The sequence below is a fragment of the Arvicanthis niloticus genome, chromosome 15, assembly GCF_011762505.2.
Source record: "Arvicanthis niloticus isolate mArvNil1 chromosome 15, mArvNil1.pat.X, whole genome shotgun sequence".
NCBI lineage: Eukaryota > Metazoa > Chordata > Mammalia > Rodentia > Muridae > Arvicanthis > Arvicanthis niloticus.
In genome coordinates this window covers 26,214,953-26,237,858 of record NC_047672.1, presented here as the reverse complement: position 1 = coordinate 26,237,858, position 22,906 = coordinate 26,214,953, and the positions used below count along the sequence as shown (strand labels likewise).

The 22,906-nt window shown below is 43.6% G+C and overlaps 1 protein-coding gene across 4 annotated transcripts in view; it reads right to left on the bottom strand.

Moving 5' to 3' along the window:
• The window catches only part of Dgki (diacylglycerol kinase iota), a 423,756-nt gene extending 416,531 nt beyond the window's left edge, over positions 1-7,225 (bottom strand). For all 4 annotated transcript variants that reach the window (XM_034519548.2, XM_034519550.2, XM_076913542.1 and 1 more), the window contains exon 1: positions 6,836-7,225. In XM_034519548.2, coding sequence (XP_034375439.1) covers positions 6,836-7,221 — 386 coding nt within the window. In that variant the 5' untranslated portion in view covers positions 7,222-7,225. The remainder of the gene's footprint in view (positions 1-6,835) is intronic.
• Between the last annotated feature and the right edge of the window lie 15,681 nt (positions 7,226-22,906).

The window sequence follows — 22,906 nt, the reverse complement described above, 5'->3', positions numbered from 1 at the left end:
TAAAGGAAAGATTCATGAAGTAACACACAGCCTAGGTTGCTGGAGTGGCCGGGCAGACCCCAGGAATGCTGGGTTAAAAGTTCTACTCACAGAAGGAAACATGGGCAGATAGTACCCTGGGGAGGAAAATCAATGCTGCCCTTGGAAAGGGATGAGACAGACAGAAAGGACCAGAGAGCTAATTAGCACTGCTCAGAAAGCAAATTAAGGCCTTTTCTCTGACAAGCTGCAAATAGATGGGTAAGGAAGCGGTTCTGCCTCCTCCTCTGGTCTCCAGCAGCTGGCTAGATGGCTGGGGCAGGTACTCCAAGAGGAAGTTGTAAACAGAAACACTGCTCTGGGCTGCTGAGCAGAGTGTACAGGAGAGAAAGGCAGAAGACAGGAAAATGGTATTTACAATGGACCCGAAAGAGGCGAAAGAAGCTGCTTATTTAAAGTTGACGATTGTTATTCATTCAACAAATATTTATCTTCTACCTACCAATCAAGAAGGACAAGATTCTTTAAGACAGCTAACCCAGTTGAGTTCTGGAAACACCCTTATTCTCCAAGCCTCTGGGGCAGATACTTCTGTGACCCCATTTTACAGTGACTACGTCCAGCCTCAAAGAAGACACTCTACGATCATGTCTAATGTAATTCCTAGATCAAGCTATCACTAACAACGTGATTTGAGTCCTAACAAAGTTATCTGAAGAGACCCACATGAGGACCACCCAAATGTGAGCCTAGGAGTTTTCCGGATCACAAGCAAAGAGGCTCTAAGAGAGCCCTGCGCTCAAACAGTCCCAGTTTGGTATTGTGTTTCTTGAATCTTTTTATTACCCTGGTTTGCTGAGGCTGGCAATATGTTCCATCCAAGTCAACTAGAAATTGGTCTGTTGCATCATTATTCTGTGCAAATTTCAGCTCCCTCTGGTATTTGTTTATTGTTGTTTTGTGCAAATTCCTTCCTTCCTTTGGCACCCATCAGAAAAGGAGCTCACATGCCCCTGGATGCAGCAATTATCCCAAGATAGGACCTGGGGGGGGGGGGGGAATCCGTCCATCTTCACACGATCAGTGCAACCAATGCAAACCCAAGAACACATGTCAAGCCCAAAGGTGACTGTGGTTTCTCCAGATGCCTCTGGTCTCAAAGGGGTTTCCACTCCAAGTATGCCTTGGGGTGGCAGAGAAAACAAGTACCCCAGATCCCAGCCCAGAAGAACAGAAAGGTGCAGAGACCAGGTTGGCACTCCCTGGGAGTCCTCATTTTCTCAGATTAGAAAGTCGAGTGTTAGAAAGAGCTAGCTCTCCTCTAATTTAATTTGGCCCCATGAGGCAATACCACTGTTGCCACAACAGAATTGAACACCAACAAAGTGTTACTCTACTCCTCCTGCCCCCAACTCCATGGGGCTCAGAGTGAGAACTCTCCCATGTAAAACAAAAAAACATAAGCAAATCAAATCTAAAGTCTGGGAGATCAGTCTCAGCAGGCACGCTCTGGACAGCAGCTCACTTGAAACGTCACCTGGTATACGTCCCCACTGAGGACTGCAGTGCCTAAATGATAACTGGAGGCAAAATGAAATTACTGGCAGTGTTTCTGTCTGGCAGTGTTTCTGTCTCATCATGAAGTCTTTATCTAACAAGTGTACGAAACAGAGCACAGATGTTTAAAACTGGATTTGTAAAAAAGAACACTACATGGGGATAGTCAGAAGACAATGCTCCCTGTATGCTACCAACTCAAGAGCAAGGAAAAGCCATGACCGTGCTACCCTGTTTAGCTTCCAACTCCCAACTATCCCTTACTAACACAGTCCTGTTTGGGTGAACAGAGAACAACACGGGAGCACAGTGAGCCCTCTGTGTCTGCTTGAAGTGCCACTGTAGACTCAACTAACCATGGATTGAAAACATTTGAGAAAACAAAGTAAAACTAACGATTTCCGGATTGAACATACTATGTTGTCATTAATGGTATCTGACAACTCTTTAGATTGCATTAAACATTGTATTGCATATTTTTAGAAATGGAGATGACTCAAAGCTAATGAAAAGGTGCAGATAGGTTATATGAGAAGGTGATGCTGTGTCACCTAAGGGGCTTAGGCATCAGCAGGTTTTGATATCTGCACAGTAGTCCTGGATCCAATCCCCAACAGCCACCAAGGGACAACTAGACTCTGTGATTGTCATCAAAGTCAAGGAATAAGAGACCCCCTTCCTAGCTGTTGTCTACTCCAAGAAATTCCATAGTCCTTACCGTTGCTTCTATATTGTACCAGAAACTTCCTGTGGGAAAGGTCAAGTGTGACCACCATGACTTTCAAGTGAAGCAAGTTAAGTAATGGCACCTGCCAAGGCCTCCTTACAACAAGCAAGCTTCTACTTTCTCTTTTGCTGTGTGTTTCCCAAAGAGGAAAGGCAGCAGCTTTGCACCAAATCTCCCTGCACCTACACAGCACCTGCAGAAATTATTTTAAAAGTGCATAAACTTCTAACATGGGTGTCTTCGTAGAGATAACAGGTGTCTCGGAGGTGGTTTTGTTCTCAGAAGCAAAACCAAACAATTTGTTGAAGATCATGAATTTCTATTCACTTCCAGTTCGGAAACAGTAGAGGGTTTCTGAAGGCACTAGCCATTGAGGTCAAGGCAAAGAGCCTCCGCCCAAAGAATGAAGCCCTTAAGAAGGAACAGGGAGAGCTGGACTTGGTGGTCACACCTTTAGCCCCAGCGCTCAGGAGGCAAAGGCAAGAGGATCTATGAGAGTTTGAGACCAGTTTGTTCTACACAGTATACATAGTGAGTCCCAGGACAGGCAGCACCATACAGAGACCCTGTCTAAATTTTAAAAGAAGAGAGAGAGAGAGAGAGAGAGAGAGAGAGAGAGAGAGAGAGAGAGAGAGAGAGAGAACAGGAAAACCTGAAGCATCTTGTGGATGAGGTAAAAAGTCATCTCTCTCTCTGTCTCTCTCTCTGTCTCTCTCTGTCTCTCTGTCTCTCTCTCTCTCTCTCTCTCTCTCTCTCTCTCTCACACACACACACACACACACACACACACACACACACACACACACTGGTATGTATATACACACATGCAAAGAGTTCAAACCTAGCATGGATGCTTGAAGAAACAACCAGAAAGATGCAGTCTAAAGAGAAAGTCCTCAAGAGTCAGATCTGCCTCCAGCCCAAGCCCTGGGCATCAGGTTCACTTTCTCTAAAACAGAAATAGTAAGAATCACATCATGGAACCACCAGGAAGCTCAAATAAGATACAGTATACAAGTCTGAGGAGAAGGCTCAGTACTTAAATCTCTTGTCCACTTGGTCAGCATGATCTGACATCTAAGCTCTACTTAGAAGATGCACTGGTTTGCTGGCTACGTATAATCCCAGAAGTTAGGAATCAGAGACAAGATATTCCCAGAGCAAGTTGGCTAGCTAGACTAGCCAGAATCAGCTGGCTCCAAGTTCAAAGACCCTGTCTCAATAAATAAAATTAAGAGAGATTTAAAAAAGACAATGTCAACTTGAACCTTCCACGTGTAACTGCACACACATATATACACCCACACACATGTGTCCACCCTCATGCTTACACACAGGCAAACACACATGCACACATACAAAAAGAAACAATATGCTAAAATATTTCACACAATGTTGCCTGACAAAACACAATCAATACCAGCTATGTTCTCTCTCCTTCTCTGTGTCTTTCTGGGTTTTCCTTCCTTTCCTTTTACTCACTTAAATGAGAATTCTTACAGCAGTTAAAATAAGAACTCCCTGCATATTATATAGTCATTTACATACATGTATCTGTTACAACACCATTATTTGCAAAGAAAAAGGAAGTAGTAATTTTAACAGAAAAGTACCAGATTCGTTGCATTGCCTGATAAAAACCTTTCCCTTTACAGAAAACAGGAACCATTTGCTCTTGGGGTGCAGATTCTGAAAGGGGAAAAATGCTCGTGGGAAAAATCATCCCCCCAAAAGAACAGCCAATGAAAGAAAAGATAATGAGGGGAAATCTAGGGGTATGTAGAAGAGTTCATTTGACTTCACAAAGTAAAAGTCAACAAAATGAATAATCTGCCTCCAGAAATGGTTATTTAAAGGTTTTTTTTTGTAAAGGGCTCTGGTTCCTAAAAAGACAGGAGTCACTGCATATGCCCACCCACTCTTCATTTATTTTTAAACTCTAGCTTATACGTTCCTTAGCAACAAGAGGAGCAGATGAGACCCCCCTACACACACACACTCACACACACTCACACACACATGCACACTCCTCCAAAGCCCCCTTCTTTGCACCAACTTTCATTCCACAAATATTCCTATTCTTCAAGACATTCCCACCTGCCTGCAGATCTCCACTCCACCACCTCAAATGATCCCCTACATGGAAGCTGTATCTCCTACTCTAGCTACACACTTCTGCATGGACTCTATTCCCTGGGAGCTTCCTGACTCCTCTCCACTACCTCCCACTAGTCCCCATGCTAAGCTGTGCCCAGAATCCTTTCATCAAGAGCATCAGGTCCAGTGCCACCTCTGAGTCCAGCATAAAGGGCCACCAAGGCAAATAGGAAGACCATTTGCTATGACTCTAAAAATAAATAAACAGCAGTGACCAAAATACAGAGATTATCCGGGATTAGCACATGCCAGGTGAGATCACTACCCACTGCTCTTCTTGGCATCGAAACTGCCTGGCTTCTTTGGCTGGGACAGTTTATGAGATCAAAGGTCAATGACTGAACCTTGGAGACAGCAACTCTCAGGTACTGGTGTATAAGCATCACCTGAGGAGTGTGACAGCCATCCTCACCCACAGAGAGTGGAGGCTCTACACCTGGGGATTGCAAGCCATCTGAGCAGCCACTTGAGGTGCTGTGTGTGCCAAGTGTCACTGCCTTGCGAACTGTGTGGCTTTATTCAAGAAGAAATAGCATCCAGGAAACAAAACCCACCACAGTGGGCTTCAAGACAGGCCAGTGTCATGTACTGTTCCCCTCTTGCAAAGATGTTCCTGTTTCCACATCTGTGTGTGTGTATGAACACACTTGCACGTGCCTGTGGGAACACTCTGCCCAGAAAGCTGCAGCCTCAAAACCATGCTTTACCAGGAGAGAAGCTCAGAGAATGACCCCTGCCAGGAGGCAAGCTGAAGTGATTTCCCTTGCAAATTCTGGCTTCACAACCATACCCAATGAGGAGTTTCATGAATACCAATGACCCAGGAGCCTCTCTTAGCCCAGAAGCCCAGACCCACAATGTATTTCACATAATAACACCCCCTCAACTTACAGCTCCTAAATTAGGCTGAATATAGTCCCTGTTCCCCTAAGAGCCAGACAGACCATCATAAGTAGAACTGCCTGTGTCCTAGCCTACCTCCCTAGACCTATCCCACTCCCCCCCCACCTGCCTATTTTTAGAATCCGAAAATATAAAAAGAAAGATCCATTTGGATCCAATCTATGTGAGTGACTAAGAGAACAACTCAGGTGGGAAACTCCCTCTGCGCATGGAGAACAAAATGCAAGCAACGGATGCAGCAGCAACCACCTGGCTACAGAATCAGCAGAAACCGGCATTTAGACACAGAGCACATGCCCTGATGACAGGGCCTCCAGTCCAGGCAATGCCTGTGGGGATCCCAGTGATTCACACACCTGCCCCCATAAACAGAGCACACCCTCGCAACCCACACACCTCTGTCATCTGCTTTTGCTTACATAACAGCACATGGTGTGACAGGCTTAATACTTTAGATGGTTTTTCTAGAAGGGACTGCTAACCCAAAAGGAGGAGGGCTACAAAGATATTTTCTCCCTGACCCCCTTTGCAAATATCACTCTAAGACCCAGCAATACACTGCTTATCGCCCCAACTTTTAAGAATCACCAGTGAGGGTAGTCTCCGCGCCCACGGTCTCCCTTGCCTGGGAATGGGAGACAAGCGTAGGAAAGCTATTAAATCCTCACTTTGGTTTGGATCCTGACACATCTGGGGCTTTTTAAAGCGTAATTGGGTGGACGTTCATTGTACACTGTCCTAGTGTCACAGATTCATCCATCCTCAGGTGCCAGCATGATATCTTCGCGCCCGCACTGGAACTGAGGGTGGGGGAGTGAACCTGGGAGTAGGCTGCCCACATCATCATCTGAACACACTGAGAGAGGGATAGAACACACGTGCACACAACATCAACACACACTGACATACCTACATACCTACAAGAAGAGACGCAACCTCACTAGTCTTTAACAGAGGATTTCAAGACAAGAACTTCCCCATAAGGATTTCTCTTCTGTATAGGCTGTTCTTTGCTGCCTGTCAGAACAGATCTTAGCCATCCGGTTAGTGCCCAAGGCTCACCCAGTGAACTCTGCAAGGCAGGGGGAGTGCTGGAGATGACAGGAGCCTAGGGGCAACTTTGGCGACTCTTCTTTAAACTAGGCATGTCTGGGTCTGCACCCGATACACTCACAGATGGGGTTTTGATCTTGTTCTGACCTTAGTGTTCTCTTCTGTTACAAGTGCACCCAGCCCTCCCTGGGTGTTACAGGGAGAAGCTGGGGCACCCCACTTATTCCCTTCAACCCAGAATTAGAGGATAAGAACATGTCCCCAGGAGAGAAAATGAGGAAGAGAGACAGAGACATAGAGAGAGGGAGAGAGGCGAAGAGAGAGAGAGAGAGAGAGAGAGAGAGAGAGAGAGAGAGAGAGAGAGAGAGAGAACCCCAACTCTACAGAAGTGCCTCTCTGGAGCTAGAGCAAGTGTCCCCCGCCCTGGGCGGCACCTGTCTCGCTAGCTCCCGCGCCTACCTGTAAGAGACCTGCTTCCGGAAAGTTAAGTCCCTCAGCTTCTCCTCCAGCGCCTCTTCCTTCTCTTTCTGTCCGGCGGCCGCGGGGTCCTCCAAGGCAGCAGCAGCCGCTGCCCCTGCACCCCGCGGGTCCACGCCGCCCTCGGCGCCCAGGCAGCAGCTCCCGGCGCCGCTTCCGCTGCTGCTGCTACCTCCCGTCGCCCCTCTCTCCTCTCCCGCCGAGGAGCTGGGGTTCATGGCGACCGCTCCGGCGGCCGCGGAAGAAGCCGAGGCGGTGCCGCTGCAGAGGCCGGCCGGGCTGAGGGCGCTGGAGGCGGCGGGAGCGCGGGCAGGTCCGCGCGCCGCTGGCAGGGGCAGCAAATGGCAGCCCCTTCCCGCAGCATCCATCCGCGGCTGCACCGCACCGGGGCATTGTGGGAAACTCCGTGCCTCCACTCCCCCTCCCCAACCAATCAGAGGCCACCTCTCTCCGCCTCCCCTCGGCCTCGCCCGACCAGCCGGCTCCCTCCAATTCTCCCACCCCTTCTCCTTTTTTCTAAATCCAGAGCAAAAGCCGGGACTGAACTTGAACTCTGCCTGCAGGCAATGGACCGCAGTAGAGGAAAGAGGGGAAGGGTGGGAGCCACGGGGCTTAGGACGCTGGGGACGAACACTGACCGTCAGGAAAGGAGAGTGTCCGGGGAAACTTGGAGGCAAGCCGGGTTGCCGCGCCCTGGTTAGCGCACAAGGGAAGCGGACCCCGACCCAGGAGCTACTCTGCCCTGCCACTGGCTGGGCACGGCTTAGTCCCAGTCCACTGATGACAGATGCCGGAGGCAGCATTTTGTCACCTCTTTGCAGCATCAGAGCTGGAGCCGAGCATTAACCTCCAGACGTGGAGGACCTTTCGGGGCATATATCTGGAGCACTATTAGTAGGAACCTTGGGAGGAATTCGTTAACCATGTGAATTATGGAAGGGGGTAGATTTAAGCTCCAGCAGCTGCTTCTTCCCAAGGAGAGGGTCGGTCGGGAAGTCTTCACCCATGAACGCCCGTACCTAGATCCTCGCTTGGTGCCTTCCAAAAGCTTAGTGATGCTCCCTAAACAGCTGTTAATTAGATTGAAACGGATCACAGGATCCTCGGTGAAGCAAAAGGCTGAGAGCATCCCTCAAGCAGAAGTGAGGAGGACCTGAGTGTCTCGTGCTGTGGGTTCCCGTGCTGTGGGTTCCCAGGAGAAGGGGAGGAGGAGCTAGCCCAGGAAGGGGCTTCTGCCGGTTCAGACACCACGGCTGAAACCTACGGTGCCGGAGGGATTTAATGACTGCTCTCTTACTTTTCTGTTTCTAAGATTATTGAAATCTGTGCGATTTGAACGACGACGGGCAACAAAGTGTTTAAGACAGCTCATTTTCTAAATTAGAGGGTTTTTTCACCCAAGAAATCTCTGCTGTCAGAAAACGCGAGAAAGATCTATACTCAACAGTAAGTGTGAGCAACCGAACTACATACGTAGATGTATGTGCTGGTAAAGATGGCTTTTTTTTTCACCCTAAAATTAGGAGGTTGAGCAAAGGTACCTCAAGCCTCGTCCAGCTCTCACAGTGTGCATCCTCTCACAGGTACATTATATAAGACAGGGCAGGGACGTTTTCAGGGAGAAAGGAAAAGAGAATACCAAGAATACCTGTTGAGGATCAGCACTTCAGAGACAGACAGAGATGAGAGAGAGAGAGACAGAGATGAGAGAGAGAGAGAGAGAGAGAGAGAGAGAGAGAGAGAGAGAGAGAGACCTGTATTTTCCTAGCATCTTTCAAGTGACTTTCTTCACACCAAGGCTAATCTTTCTGGGACAGTGTAACACCCCCCCCCCCCCCCGTCTTCAGAAGGGGACCCTTAGCTGCTCTTATGGCAAGATCCACAAACATCTAGATTAAATGCCTACAGCCCCGAATTCCTGAATCACCTTCCTCAGTAGCCATACCTTCCCACTTATAAATATTGCTAATGGAATGTCGTCCTTAGGGTAAAGTTCTTTGTCCTTGTGGCAGCTAGTTGATCCTTCAGGGCCATGAGTGCATGGTGGAAGACACGCCCACTTCCCCTCACTGCATCATGGCTTCACTCAGAGCTGGCTTACTTGCAAATCTCTTCTACCCTCTGCTCTGCCTATCCTCTTCGTTACCCACTGGAGCCTGCTGTCTCTTTGTCTGTCTCCAATATCCACCTCGCTGTCTCCTTCACCTTCATTAGGTCTTAGTTTACAGATCAGTCTCATGGAGAAGCCTTTGTTGGTGACTTCCAGTATGTGTTGAGTGGGCATCAGCAGGCTCCCATCAGGCTAAGCTTGGACCACAGTAAATGTTTCTTGTCAGTGTCTCCCAAGTGTGTGTCAGGGTTATATCATGTCCTATGTTCATAAACAAACCACACAGTACATATGATAGGCATGCATATCGTAGTCTGTCATTGAGTCTAGAGAAAGAAGTGTGGCTTTGAACATAAAAAATATGCTCAAGTTGACTTTCTATGAAAGGAACACAAGTCTGAACTATAGAATGCCATTTGTTAGAATAATCTGCTAATAAACAGTGTTGGTGATGATGGTAGGTAGGTGAATTGGGGAAATTCACTAACATCTATCAATACATAAAATGTATTACCTGGACTGGGTGTGGTGGCTAGTCTGGTTTATGTAGCAGATTCCAGGCAACCAGGCTTACATAGCAAGACCATACCACTACGATAACAAAAGGAAGAAGAATAAAGCATTTCCTAGCTAACCCAACAATCCACTTCTAGAAAATTTCATCTGTTGTGTTAGTAGAAATATTCACAATATTTAAATACCCTGGCAATTCTTTTGCATTAGCATTAATATATGACTAATTACCTATGAGACATGAAATTCTCTGGAGCCATTTGGAGAAATAAGAAAAAATATATTATTATAAAATGATCTCAGAAAAATAATAATGTTAACCTAAAAAGAAAATAAGGGCCAAGTGAATGTTTAGTATGCTGCCACTAATGGAAAAACTAGCATATACATATATATATACACATACACAAAAATATAGCTATCTACTCATGCTCAGAGGGAGACTGTTGAGATACATTGAAGTAAGCATACATATGGAAAAGAGAAAGATATCAAGCAAAACAGTAGCACTCGAGCAAAGTCGAGCAGTTCTAGAGCTAGAATCTTGAAATTTTTCATAATTCAATCAATTTGTACTAACAGGAGACAGTCTGTCTCCCAAGCTAATAGAAAAGCCAGCCCAACCTATCAGGGTGCACATTTGCATATTTAAAGTGTTTCAGTGGACTACTAAACAAAAGAAAATGAGTTTTAAAATCATGGTCTGTACAAATGGACCCCAAATTAAGACAGAGAGACATCTGGGAGGCACAGGCAACTGAAGCATAAGAAAAATCAATCTCTTGGTGGAAGGACCCTTTTGAGAAGTTACTGGAAAGATCGGTGGTCCTTTTAGACAACTTATTTTTCCTGATATTGTCCTAAGTAAAGTTGACATTGTTCAATCAGGTTCGTATTTTTCTTTTTATTTACTGAGAGGTGGGATTCCTCAACACGGCACAGAAGCATTCCAATCACAGGAAGGGACACTGCTTGTAAACATACATTATTTGGAGGGATGTAAGTTCATACAGAACATGAACATTGCTAGATACGTGGAAACACTGGTTTCTGGACTCCAGATGAATTGAAATTTTGTCTTTGGACCCCACCCCATGGCAGAAGCTCCATAACTTATCTTCCTATTATTCTTTGTTTTTTCAGTTGCAACAGCTAACATCTAAATCTTGTTGAGACTGGTCTTCCAACTTTAAAGATTGCTTTTACATTATTTCACATTTATTTGTTTACTTACTGCTTTATCTAGTCTGTATATGCATGCGGACATGCTCATATGTACCATAGGGGGAATCCATTCTCTCCTTCCACCTTATGGGTTCCAGGATCAAACTCAGACTGTCAGGCTTAGCAGCAATCTCCTGAGCCATCTCACTGGCCCCAGGCTTTCTTTAAAAAGGAAAGTGGGAGGGTGGGTTTCCAGGCATGAATTTTAAATAAGAAGAAGAGGAGGAGGAAGAGGAGGAGGAGGAGGAAGAAGAGGAAGAAGAGGAGGAGGAAAAGGAAGACCAGGAGGAGAGGAAGAAGAAGGAGAAGAAAATCTTAAATGTGTAGTTTGTTTTAAGACAGTTGGGAAGACTCTGGGACTAGAATTTACCAGCCTATAAAACTGCAGGGCAGATGACAATTAATCTATTATTCCCAAAATAAGTAAACAGGAATTTCCAAATACTAATACAGGATCATGTTTTGTAAAAAGAAGTTGCCCAAGCATGCATATATTGAAGTTCTTGGTTATTTGTAGATCAAGAAGAATAATAGAGCTTTTAAAAATGTTTGTGAGAGAGACAGAAGGAAGGAGAAAGGAGGGAAGTTATTGTAACTAAATACCTAAGACAGGCAAAGGTGAGGAGGGAGGAAGTGGGGAGGAGGAGAGAATGAAGAGGGAGAGGAGGGAAAGGAGGGTGGAAAAGGAGAAGAGGGAGAGAGGAGGATAGAGAAGGGAAGTAAAAAGGAAAAGGGAGAAGGTAGAGAGATTTTTCTGGCGTTGTATGTATCCCACAAAATGATGCCTGAATTCTTCACACAGTCTATAAAGCCATGCAGGTCTCTCTGATATTGATTTTCTTCTACTCAGCACCTCTACAGGAGGAAGCCACAAACCTTCACAGTTTTCTCTACTACGACCTCTTGGTAATTATTTTTCCTGATACTTCTAGGCCAATATTCATAAAGAACTTGATGCATGTATTATTAGATAACTGGGAAATAAAAGTCTAACAAGATTTTGTGTCTTAATTGTTTTTTTTAAAGAAATAATACACATAAATTTAAACAAAATGATATGTACATTTCCTTCTTTAAATATTTATTTATTTTTTATCTTATGTATATAGGTGTTTTGTCTGCATGTATGTCTGTACACCACATGTGTGCAGTGCCTAAGAAGTCCAGAAGAGAGCATTAGATCCCCCCTGGATCTGGAGTTACAGATAATTGTGAGCCACCATGTAGGTGCTAGAAACTGAACCCAGGTCCCCTAAAAGAGCAAACAATGCTCTTAAATCCTGAGCCATCTCTTCAGTCCTTGCATGTCTTTTGAAGTAGATGGCTTATTTACTCATGGAAACTAGAAGAGCAGACACACTTCTCAAACCGGGGAATCCCTGGATGCCACCACCTTCTTTTCCTATTCCACACTGATTTTTTCTTCTCATTGTCTTTTCGTCTGAGCAACCATCTCAAATGTAACTTAGTAATCATGAATTGTTGAAAGAATGTGGCAAGATGTAGCACAGAAACATCAAATACCTTAAGTCGCTAGGATTCAAGCTTACAGATATCAAGTGTCTGGATACTCTGCCCTCAGAACACAGATCCACCCTGCAATATGTTTGCAAATTCACCAGAGAAACGGTAAGCATCTCTGTGCACATCTCAGGAACCCCGGTGCGACTCCATAATTTTACACAGAATACTTGATAATTATTTCTGCTGACACCTCTAGGGCAACATTTGTGAAGAATACAACGCATGTGTTATTAGACCGCGCTGGGTGACAACAGTTTAACAAGCATTTGTGTCCTAACTATAGTAGCTGTTTGAAAAAAATAATAAACATAAATTGAAACCAAAGAAAAAATAATATGTATACATATGTTTTTGTCTGAGTTCCTTGGAGAGCAGATCCTGAGACAACGCTTGCATTCATTGGGGTTTCTATTGTTGTGAGACTACACCGTGACCTAAGTAACTTGGGAAAGAAAGAGTGTATTCCATCCTACAATTTTCAGGCCACACACTGTCACTGAGGAAAGTCAGGGCAGGAATGCAAGCAAGAAGGGCAGGAACTGATGTGGAGGTCATGGAGGGATGCTGCATACTGGCTTGCTCCTCATGGCTTTCTCAGCCTGGACTGGCCCAGGGTGGTACCTTTGTGCTGGGTTCCCTTGCATCCGTCATCAATTAAGCAAAATGCACTATAGGCTCTCCACAGTCTTGAGGCTGCATTTTCTTAACTGAGGTCCCTTCTTCCAAAATGACTCTAATTTGCATCAAGTTGATATGAAAATAGCCAACACAATTAACTCCTTGTCAACTTGACACACAGAAACATCTCATTATTAAAACACAACTTTTCCTTTATTGTTTATCCACAAAACCTCATGTTGATATCAACATCGCAATATAAAACAATGGAGAATTACGATCCTAGAACTCAGAAATTAAAAGGCAAGGAAGGTGTATTTATCTGTGTGGCATTACTATAACTAAATACCCAAAACAGGCAAATGTAGAGAAAACAGTGTATTTAACTCATAGTTCTGAAGTTTCAAAGGCATGATGCCAGCATTTGCTGGGCTCAGGGGAGGATCTCACAGATGATATGATACAATAATAATGAGAGAAATAAGAGCAGACAGGAAGAAAGAAAGACCCAAGTTGCACTTCAGTGAATTCTGATTGGATTCTGCTCTATGGTATATATATATATATATATATATATATATATATATATATATATATATATATATATATTCTAAAGCAGTGTGCTGAGTTTGTGTCATGCCCCAGGTGACTCCATTTTGCAAACAGCTTTTGAGTCTGATTTGAGGGAGAGGGATGACTACAGCCCTTGAGTGGACCTCCAAACCACAATATCTGTCTGGCACCATCTGAGCAGCACATAATGATAAATAACTTACTCCTCAGCAAAGAAAGGGAGCCACCCTATAAGTTCATCAAGGTGAAATGAGTCTGTGAGGGCTCACACAAACATATTAAAATCAATCAGGGAAACCAGAACCAAGAACTGGACCCACTGGACCAAGAAAAGAGTGATTTTTCTCACCTGAACCCCATAAAGTGGTAGACACCTAGCATTGTGACAGCATGTCCCCACTGACCTGACATCCTGTGTGCATCAAGGACACGCAGGCAGAGAACACCTGATGGTTTCTGGAGCTGCCATGAGGCTGAGTGCCCTGCTACTGAGACTGCCCGCCATCTTCCTGTTGGCCCTTCTCTTTACCTCACAGCCAGACTCCATCCTGTAGCTTCAGCTTGAGCCTTGACTTGAGCTCAGCAGCAGTCCCTCTCAGCACTGGTCTTGGGTTGTTATTCTATCAATATAGGTTCTAACTAGCATACCATCAGCCCATTTCTGAAACGTTTGTGTTCTATTGTCTCTTTAACTTGTATTTATTCTGTAAACTATACACGTACACACACACACACACTGAACAATATATTTATTATGTGCTTTGTGATGTGTGCTATGAGAGTTAATATTAGTAATTAAGAAGAACCTGTGTTTGCTTATCCAGTCTACCAACCTTGGCAGCAGCATTATCTGACAAATTGATACCATAAAAACTGTTGAGTCTCATGAATTCACAGTTACTCCATGAATTCCAATATTGTGGAAAGATATACACACTCACATGCACGCACACATGCACACGCACACACACACACATGCACACACAAACACACATTTGTGTAGGTTTCTGTCAGAGAGAGCTTACAACAAGAATACCCGTTTCTTTGTTTTCATACAAAGCTCAGTCAGGAGATTCTCCTTCTGTGGTATCTCCTGATCCTATCCAAGAAAATGAAGCCAGTCTTGATTTTCAATGAACCCACCCTAATTTTCAGGAGTCACACACTGAACTTTTCTTTTTATTAACAACTCTTACTGGGTCTCTTCTATGTGAACATTATGCTAAGGATTCAAACAAGGACAAAACTTGATAGCATCTTTGTATTTGCCATGTAATTATAATAAATCAAAACTATCTCCTCCTATTTCTTTTACACTCACATGGCAAACATGGCAGCCTTTTAAATTAACAGTCACTCACATCTGCTTACTTCCCCATCATCCTGGACAACAGAGATGAAAAACAAACAAACAAACCTCGATCAGAACACAGAGATAGCCTGGCCCTCCAATCCTTCCCTCTAATCCCCTCGTGGAGCTTAGAGAGTTTGTGGTAGCCATCTTGTAGTCATGAAGATAGACACCATTCACTAAGATGGAAAACTCAGATGGATATCCTTGGTCTGTAAAGACTTTCTTGTAACATCCCCAGTGCAGGACGTCCACTCCATGGGACTATTTATTATGTGAGAAAAATTTAACTCTGACCTGATTAAGTGCCTGCTGTTTGCATTTTAGCTTTTGTTTACTAAGTGCTAAAAAGCATTCCTGTCACATGGCACAGATGTATTTATTAGAAGTATTCAAGATAAAATTTTAAATATTCAGCCGTGTGGTGCACATCTTTAATCCTAGCGTTGGAAAGGCAGGGGCAGGCAGATTTCTGAATTCAAAGCTAGCCTGGTCTAGAGCAAGTTCCAGGGCTGCCAAGATTACACAGAGATGCTCTGTCTCAAAAAAAAAAATAATATTCATAATAGAATGGATAGCATGGGGGTATTTAGACTATATTCTAATAAGATTGTTCTTGTGGATATGTTCCAAGGTTAACTACAAAATTATCAATATTACTATTGAGGCAAATCATCCAACTTTACAAACATATTCTAAGAAGAAAAGCCCCAGTACAGAAGACTCTACATAAAGGAAGAGAGCTGCTACAGACTTTTTAAAATAATACATAGAGAGACAAATCCGTCCAAAAGATTGCCAGTAGAAAAATAAGTACAGAAAAATATGTGTCAATAAAGAACCCATACAAATAGCTTGGTGATAAGTTATGTGAAAATATGGGGACTGAAAATTTGATGAATCGATTGAAACTACGTAAAAATGAATAAAGATGGAAAAGGAATACACAGTAAAGAGTGTTCATTTTAGATGCTGGTTTGTTTTCCAAAATTATTTATGACATAATTTATAAGACATTTTAAATGTTAAATGCTATTTTTAACAAATACCATGTTCTTTGAAAAAATAAATGTCCTTTTGTGCTTCTAAGCAGGGACAGAAGTATCACAGGCTATGTTTGAAAACTGGGCCGGTAAGCAGAGCTATGTGCTTATCTCAAATAAATGACAAAAAAGCATTTACTTTGCAATAAGGGTGAATTTTCAATATCAGAAAAACTCAGCGTGAGCAAAACCGTTCTTCTCAAGAACGGACATGGATCGTAGAACCAAAATCACTAGATACATTTGGGTTTGTCTCTGATTTCCTTGCATATTGTGGACAGTGGGTTTATTTTAATAATTACAGCTATCTTTTTGCACAAATGGCAATAATAAGATGTCAGAGACAAAGAGACAAGAGAGAGCCTGGAGATCAGTGGACATCACAGCTCACTTCGAAAATGAAGTACCAGAAGTCTATAGAAGTTAAACGGCTTGCCCAAGATCACCCAGGCAACTGATGGAGAATACAGAGTGGAGGTCAACTCTTCTGTCATTCTATTTACTTTCCAGAACAAGAAGTCACTGAATGAGCACCTACTGATTGGCTGCTTGGTACCATTGTATACGTGCATGGCTCACTATAAAGATAAATGATGTGCATATCTCCCTTCAGGGATCACAGTCCTGTGGGTTGAATGGTAGGATAAGAATTATAAGACATTGGCATCGACATGTGTTCTAAGTTCCAAGAGCCTCGGAACACCATCTTGGAAGACCTAACGAGGGACCCTGGAAAACCACAACAATCTTGGAAGAGATCAAAGTTGAGGTATCACATTTCTATCATATTTTTTAAAAATTACTATAGAAGTCTGGTTATCAAAACAGTATGGGCCCTGCTAGACTACTGGATACTGATGGATCCTGGGTGAAGAGGTTCATCACTGTCCTCAGCTGTATATCCACCAGGGGGGACCCAGGCACCAGTGGACAGTCCATACCTATGTCCACACAGATAGCTCTGCTTAAAGTCAGTGGGTCAGTCACATCAGAGAACCTCTTCCCTGCTGGCTAGCTTTCACAGTGTTGGTAGATACCCTGCAGGCTGGGGAGAAAATTCACACTGCTCTTACCTACCAGTGAGCTGTGCATGCTACAGTACCAACCTGCCAGGCAGGTTATGCCCACCAATGCAATAGAAGCATGGTTATTATGGGGTAACCAATAACTTTCTGATTAGATTTGAGGCATGCTCCATGGGAGGAAATTCAGACCTGGCACAGTAAACCTGATCTAAACCCCTTTTCCCAAGTCATAGGCTATGGGGTAGGGGTAGATGTTTTGCTGGGTGGACATCTTGTCAAACTACCTTCTCATATTAAAAGTCATGAGCGTGCAGAAAGACTTGTAGGCATGAGGATGAGCAGGGCTGTGTATGAAGTTGTAGAAGAACAAATTTAATAAAAATAACTACGAATGGTGCTGATCAAATGAAAACCATCCTCCTACCTCCACATTTTACTAGAGCTCTCATGCTCCCAGCAATGCAATGCTGTTCCCAAGAAAGCTTGGCTTCTGTTTAAAAAAAAAAAAAAAAATCAGTGTAGGATTGGCACAGAGGGAGATAGACATACAAATCAATCAAGTATTTCTGAGAAATAGACCATTGACGAGAGGCTTAAATGGTATTTGGCAGTCATGAGGAAAACACGGTGTAGGAAAAAAAAACAGAGCTATTATATGATTCAGCAGCTGTATTTTTACATGCATATCAAAAGACCAAAGGTAAGATTTCAAAGAGGTATGCACACACCCATGCTCAGAGCAGCATCCTATATTTACAAAAGGAGTCAACAGGCAGGAGCAACCCAAATCCCTCTCAGTAGATAGATGGAGCAGCAAAGAGTGGAACATCCGTCCAAGGGAGTATTACTCAGTCTTCAACAGGAAAGAATGTCTGACCTGTGCCACAGTATGGATAATGCCTTGCAGATGTTATACTAGTGAGATTAGCCTATCTCAAAAGACAGTATTTCACTTAAATGAGGTAGTAAAGTAATCAAATCCATGCCTTGGGACACCTCTGAAACAGAGCTTTAAAAAGAACCGAGTGGCAGGAAATCATGAGCATAAATTCACACCAGTTTCTGACTCTAAGTCTCAGCTCGTGAGCAAGGAAAATATACCCTGCAAGGAAGGCAAGTCCAAATGACTAGGAGCCTGGCAAGGGCCATTGCAAGGCAAAGGAAGAAGTAGCTTCTTGATGGAGTTGTCTGAGTCACGACGCCAATCTCTGTACCAGATTCCACTGGAGCCTGCTCTTGCTCCTTTATTACTCAAAGACAGTGCAGAATTACAAGGTAGAATTGTTTATCTTCTTACCAAAGAAGTTTCCACTTTCTGCTTCTCTGAGATGATGGCCGTTCCCCAAAGACAAAGGTTCGTGTTCTCAGAACCAGAGTTGGCTTGTAGCAAAATAAATCAGAGTGCTTGGGGCCTGATTCTGTTATTCCTATTCACAGTCACTCTGGTGAGCCCAGTGCAATCAGCATAGTACATCCAGGCCAGCCAACCATTAGGGAGCCACGGAAAAGAACATTTCCCCCTTTTGTTTCAAGCCAGTGTGGCCATTGGACTACGGGTCAGCTAGCTCTCTCAGTCCAACACGGCATCTGCTGCCAAAGGGTCTTGTAACAGCTTCTTTTCAGGTGGTTCCCAGTTGACTCTGCAGCTACTGCATCTGCGTACACTGACCCCTCTCAAAGGAGCACAAGAATTATTTCGAAGTCTCCTAGACTCACTTGGACTCTCTCTATTACCACTTTAACTCACTCTTTTTGCTTACAAACAAGCCACTTGTTGCATAACAATAGAATCTAAATAGTTGCCAAATGTAATATGAAAGAATAAAGCACAGGTAATTAATCTGAAACCACGGTATCAGTGCGGAGTGAGGACGGATGACCATGTTGCTAGATTGAATCCCTTCAATAAGACACAGCTCTGTTTGCTTCCAGGGACCATTTGGAGGCGGGTGCTATGAAAACAGTTGTATCTCGAGGCTGCAATCAGAAGGGACCCTCTTCTCCTGGCCCTCAAATGTCACTTGATTGTTCTTAACACACACTTTACATAACAATTCTCTCTTCCTTAGCTCACAGTGGTAAAACTGTGTGTTACTTGGTGATCAGGGCCCATGGGCCCTGCAATCTCATAACAGCAACGAAGGGCTGTCCTAGCTGGTGCAAAATGGGTGTATGTGCCCTGCATTAATTTTGAATTGATCGCAAGCATGAACAGGAAAGGTTTAATGTTGAAGAGAAACAGTAGAAGCTTCAGGTTCTTGTGCTCTGCTGTGGAGTTTTATTCAATGCTACAATCCACTTATCATCTCTGGAAAGTTCTCCACTGTTTTGCTGTTCATCTGCTTCAGTACGTGTTAATTCCTCCAGGGTAACTAGTCCATGGCTCTAGCACATTACCTGGGTACACCTTACAATGACGCCAGTGATCTTGCTGGTGATCCTCCCCGTGACCCGTCGCCTGCTTGCTTGGGTGAGTCCTGACCTACATGACTATGGCTCCCTGAGTTTTCCTGCTTTGGAGTTCGTAGCAGTTGATTCACTGGATTAGAGAAGTCAGTGTCATTAGATACCAGAGCAATCAGGCTCAGTCTACAGGTTAGTCATTTTGAGACATGAGGGGCTGAGGTGAAGGTTCACTCCTGCCATTGGCTCACTTACCTCACCCCCAATGGGCATTTAGACTAAACCGTGAGCACTCACCCTTTATACTTTCAGTCAGCTGAATCCCTGAGCTAGAACATGGATCCTGGATTTAAAGCAGCAAAGCGAACACAAAAAAAACTCTGTAACAAAGCCCCACCATGAGAATGTGGTCGAGGACTAGTTAGCTGGTTGAGGAAGTCAGAGCCCTGGTTTCTACCTTCTAACCAAGCAGCTATATGGCTTCAGGCAAGTGGTCCAACTTAACTAAGCCATCATTCTCTGATTGGTTCAAAGACGGAATGAGGAATTCTTTAAGGTTCATTTTTGTTTTAAGAATCTACACACATGCTCATGCAAGCAGATCTTATTAAACTGAGTGGATGTACGTCACATACAACACAAAAAGTAGGCGGGCGATTTGAGAGAAGGAGTTTCAGCAGGAGCAAAAGGAGATAAAAGACATTTGAAAATCACTACAATCCATTATATACATGTACGGAATTGTCAAAGAGTAATCTTTGTAATGAAAAGGTAATCTAATAAATATGAATAAGGCGGACACCTGGCTTTGGGGACAAATGGCCACTTTGCCATTTACTTTGTTGTGGGAAGAAGTGAAGAGTCTGCTGTTACCACTTAATTGTGCCGTGCCCTTTCTCTGGCTCTTCCCTCTTCTTCCTCTCCTTCCACAAATGGAGACCTCCATCCAGAAAGAAAGGGCCAGAAGCAGCATCCTGAGGAGTGCTTTCAGAGGGTGTTACTGCATAGCTCCTTAAAGGCATTTGCATCTTCCCTTTCTCTCAGGAGCAGATATGGATCCTTCTGACTTTTTTTTTTCAATCACAATAAGCAGCATCATGAGTGAATGTAATACTTTGAACATTGAACTGTTTCCAAAGGATCTCTCCATCAAAGCAAATGGATTACAGGAGTTGACCACCATGCGCTTACGGGTGTGTTTCCTGCTCTTTCCCTTAATGAAAGTTAAAGATCAATGTCTTAAAGGACAGTGAAAACAAATGCTCCAGATGAACTCTGTGAGACACAAGGAAGTCTCAGGAAGAGACGTGCAGAAAGCTGGAAACCATGTAGAGACCCATTTTGCAAGCACCAAGGCTGATCCCATAGACCTGGGTTTTGCTTTGCATCTGTGGGTGCTAACCGTAAAGTGTTCCTCTGACAGTTGGAGAGATGGGAGTTTCTGCCCTTGTTTCTTGTTCTCACATGAAATACAGTGGCTTGGCTTGGCTGACTGAACTGTTTGTGGTTTTGAAGAGTAGTTAAAGAGGTTTAAGAGTTTCAGAAGAAAGTAATGAAGATCACTGAGCGGGAGGGGGGAGATTAAAACGGGGGGCATAAAAGAAACTAGAGATATTTGTTGAATTTATAAGGAAAAAGCTAATGGATCACTTAATTACTAGTTTATGGGATTGTCAGGTTTTTGAGATCATGTGCACACACACATATACACATGTATGCACACATATACACATATGTGCATACATATACACAATACACACACACGTGCATGCAACCTCTGCATTTCCTAATAACATTTTTAAATTAAGAATTTCTTTTGGTTCCAGGAACTCTAATTCCAGCACATATTCTTAAGAGCCCTCATTATGTTTTTATTAAGATCGTCTTCAGTTCTTACATTAGCCCTGCTTCAAAAGAAAGCTAATCTGATTATTCAGCCTGAGCTGCCCTCTCAAACATCCCTGTCTCTCTGAATGTCTGGTGGTATTTCTGTGCCTATTCCCCCTGACCAGCTGTGGTATCCTCAGCACTGGGGCACTTAGTTGGCTTCCTCAGAAATGGATAGGCAAAATGGAGGATATCTCTTCCTCCTACTGACCTGCAGGGGAAAAAAGAAGTCTCGTCAAGAGAGCAGAATTGTCAGTTTCCATCCTTCTGGTGCCAAGGGTTCTGAATAGACTCTCACTGGCAGCCTCTCTCCAAGACAGTAGACTCCTTCAGTGCCTAGTACATAAAACCCCATCGGTTCAGCCTTTACCTAAGTAGATTCTAATGTCCACCCTATGCCACTGAACAATCTCTTTGCAGATTCCTGCTTTAGGGATAATCCTGGCTAGAGGGTGACTTTCCACTCCAATGGATAGCTGTTATAAAATGCTGTCTTTTGGGCACAGGATATGCATTGTATCTTGAAATCTGAACATCTATGCTCACCATATAAGAGCCTCATAAGATTGGGCTCACTAACTTTACCTTGTGGTAGAGGAGTGAGAGATCATGAGGATGACCAAGTGCCAGGCAGCGCCTCCTGGAGAATGTCTACCCCTGGAGGTTACATAAGTTGTCAACAATTGCTGTGGGAGAGAGAGACTCTTGGAGTTTCCACTAGCATGTCTATCTCCCATGTTTTTGTAAATAGCCTCGCTTAAACTCATTGGTGGAGTTATTCAGGTTTTTGTTTGGTTTGGTTGGGTTGGGTTGGGTTGGCTTGGCTGGCTTGGCTTGGGTTGGGTTGGCTTGGGTTGGGTTTTCTATACTGTCAAGGAGACTAAACATTTGCTCACAACTCTTCACACAATCATAGTTTAATTGATGGCTGTCCATCGATTTCCAGGTTTGGGATTTGTCCTCCAGGGACTTACGTTCCGAATGCTAAAAACTGGCCATGTTTGCTTCAATGGCTGAGTTGCCCATACCAGAGAGGGAGAGAGACAGAGAGAGACAGAGAGAGACAGAGAGAGACAGAGAGAGACAGAGAGAGACAGAGAGAGAGAGAGAACAGACCAACAGACAGAGACAGAGACAAACAGACAGAGACAGACAGAAAAGAAAAAGAAAAGAATATGGGAATTTGAAATCTGTGCCCAACTTAAATCCTCCGAGTCCCTCAGTGACAATTATTTAACCTGAAGCTAAAGAAGATGTAAATATCAAAAAAAAAAAAAAAAAAAAAGAAAGAAAGAAAAAAGAAATTCTTGGAAACTGTACTTTATTTGATGGTTTCCTTCTCATTCTGTTCTTCTCTTTTTGCCCACCCATTTCCAGCTGATGATTATTGGGCCATTAACTGACTATTCAACTATCCATTTTCTCTGCCTGCCTCATCCCTTTTACTGGATCTGGAGACGGAGCCCAGGACATTGCTCATGCTGGGCAAGGGCTCTGCTGCTGAGCTATGGCCAACCTTCTTTTTCCAATTCTGTTTTGTTTTGTTTTGTTTTGTTTTGTTTTGTTTTGTTTTGTTTTTGTTTGCTTGCTTGCTTGTTTGTTGGATTTGTTCATTTATTTATTTTGCACATTTAGAGCCATTAACTGAATAGCAATATAACAAGTTCAGTAGATACCTGTGCATAAACTTTACCCCTAACCAAGTTATTCAGACTCTCTTAGAATAGGGCCCAGAAGTTAGTATTCTAAAAACAGTTTTCTAGATAATTCTAGTGAGTGTAC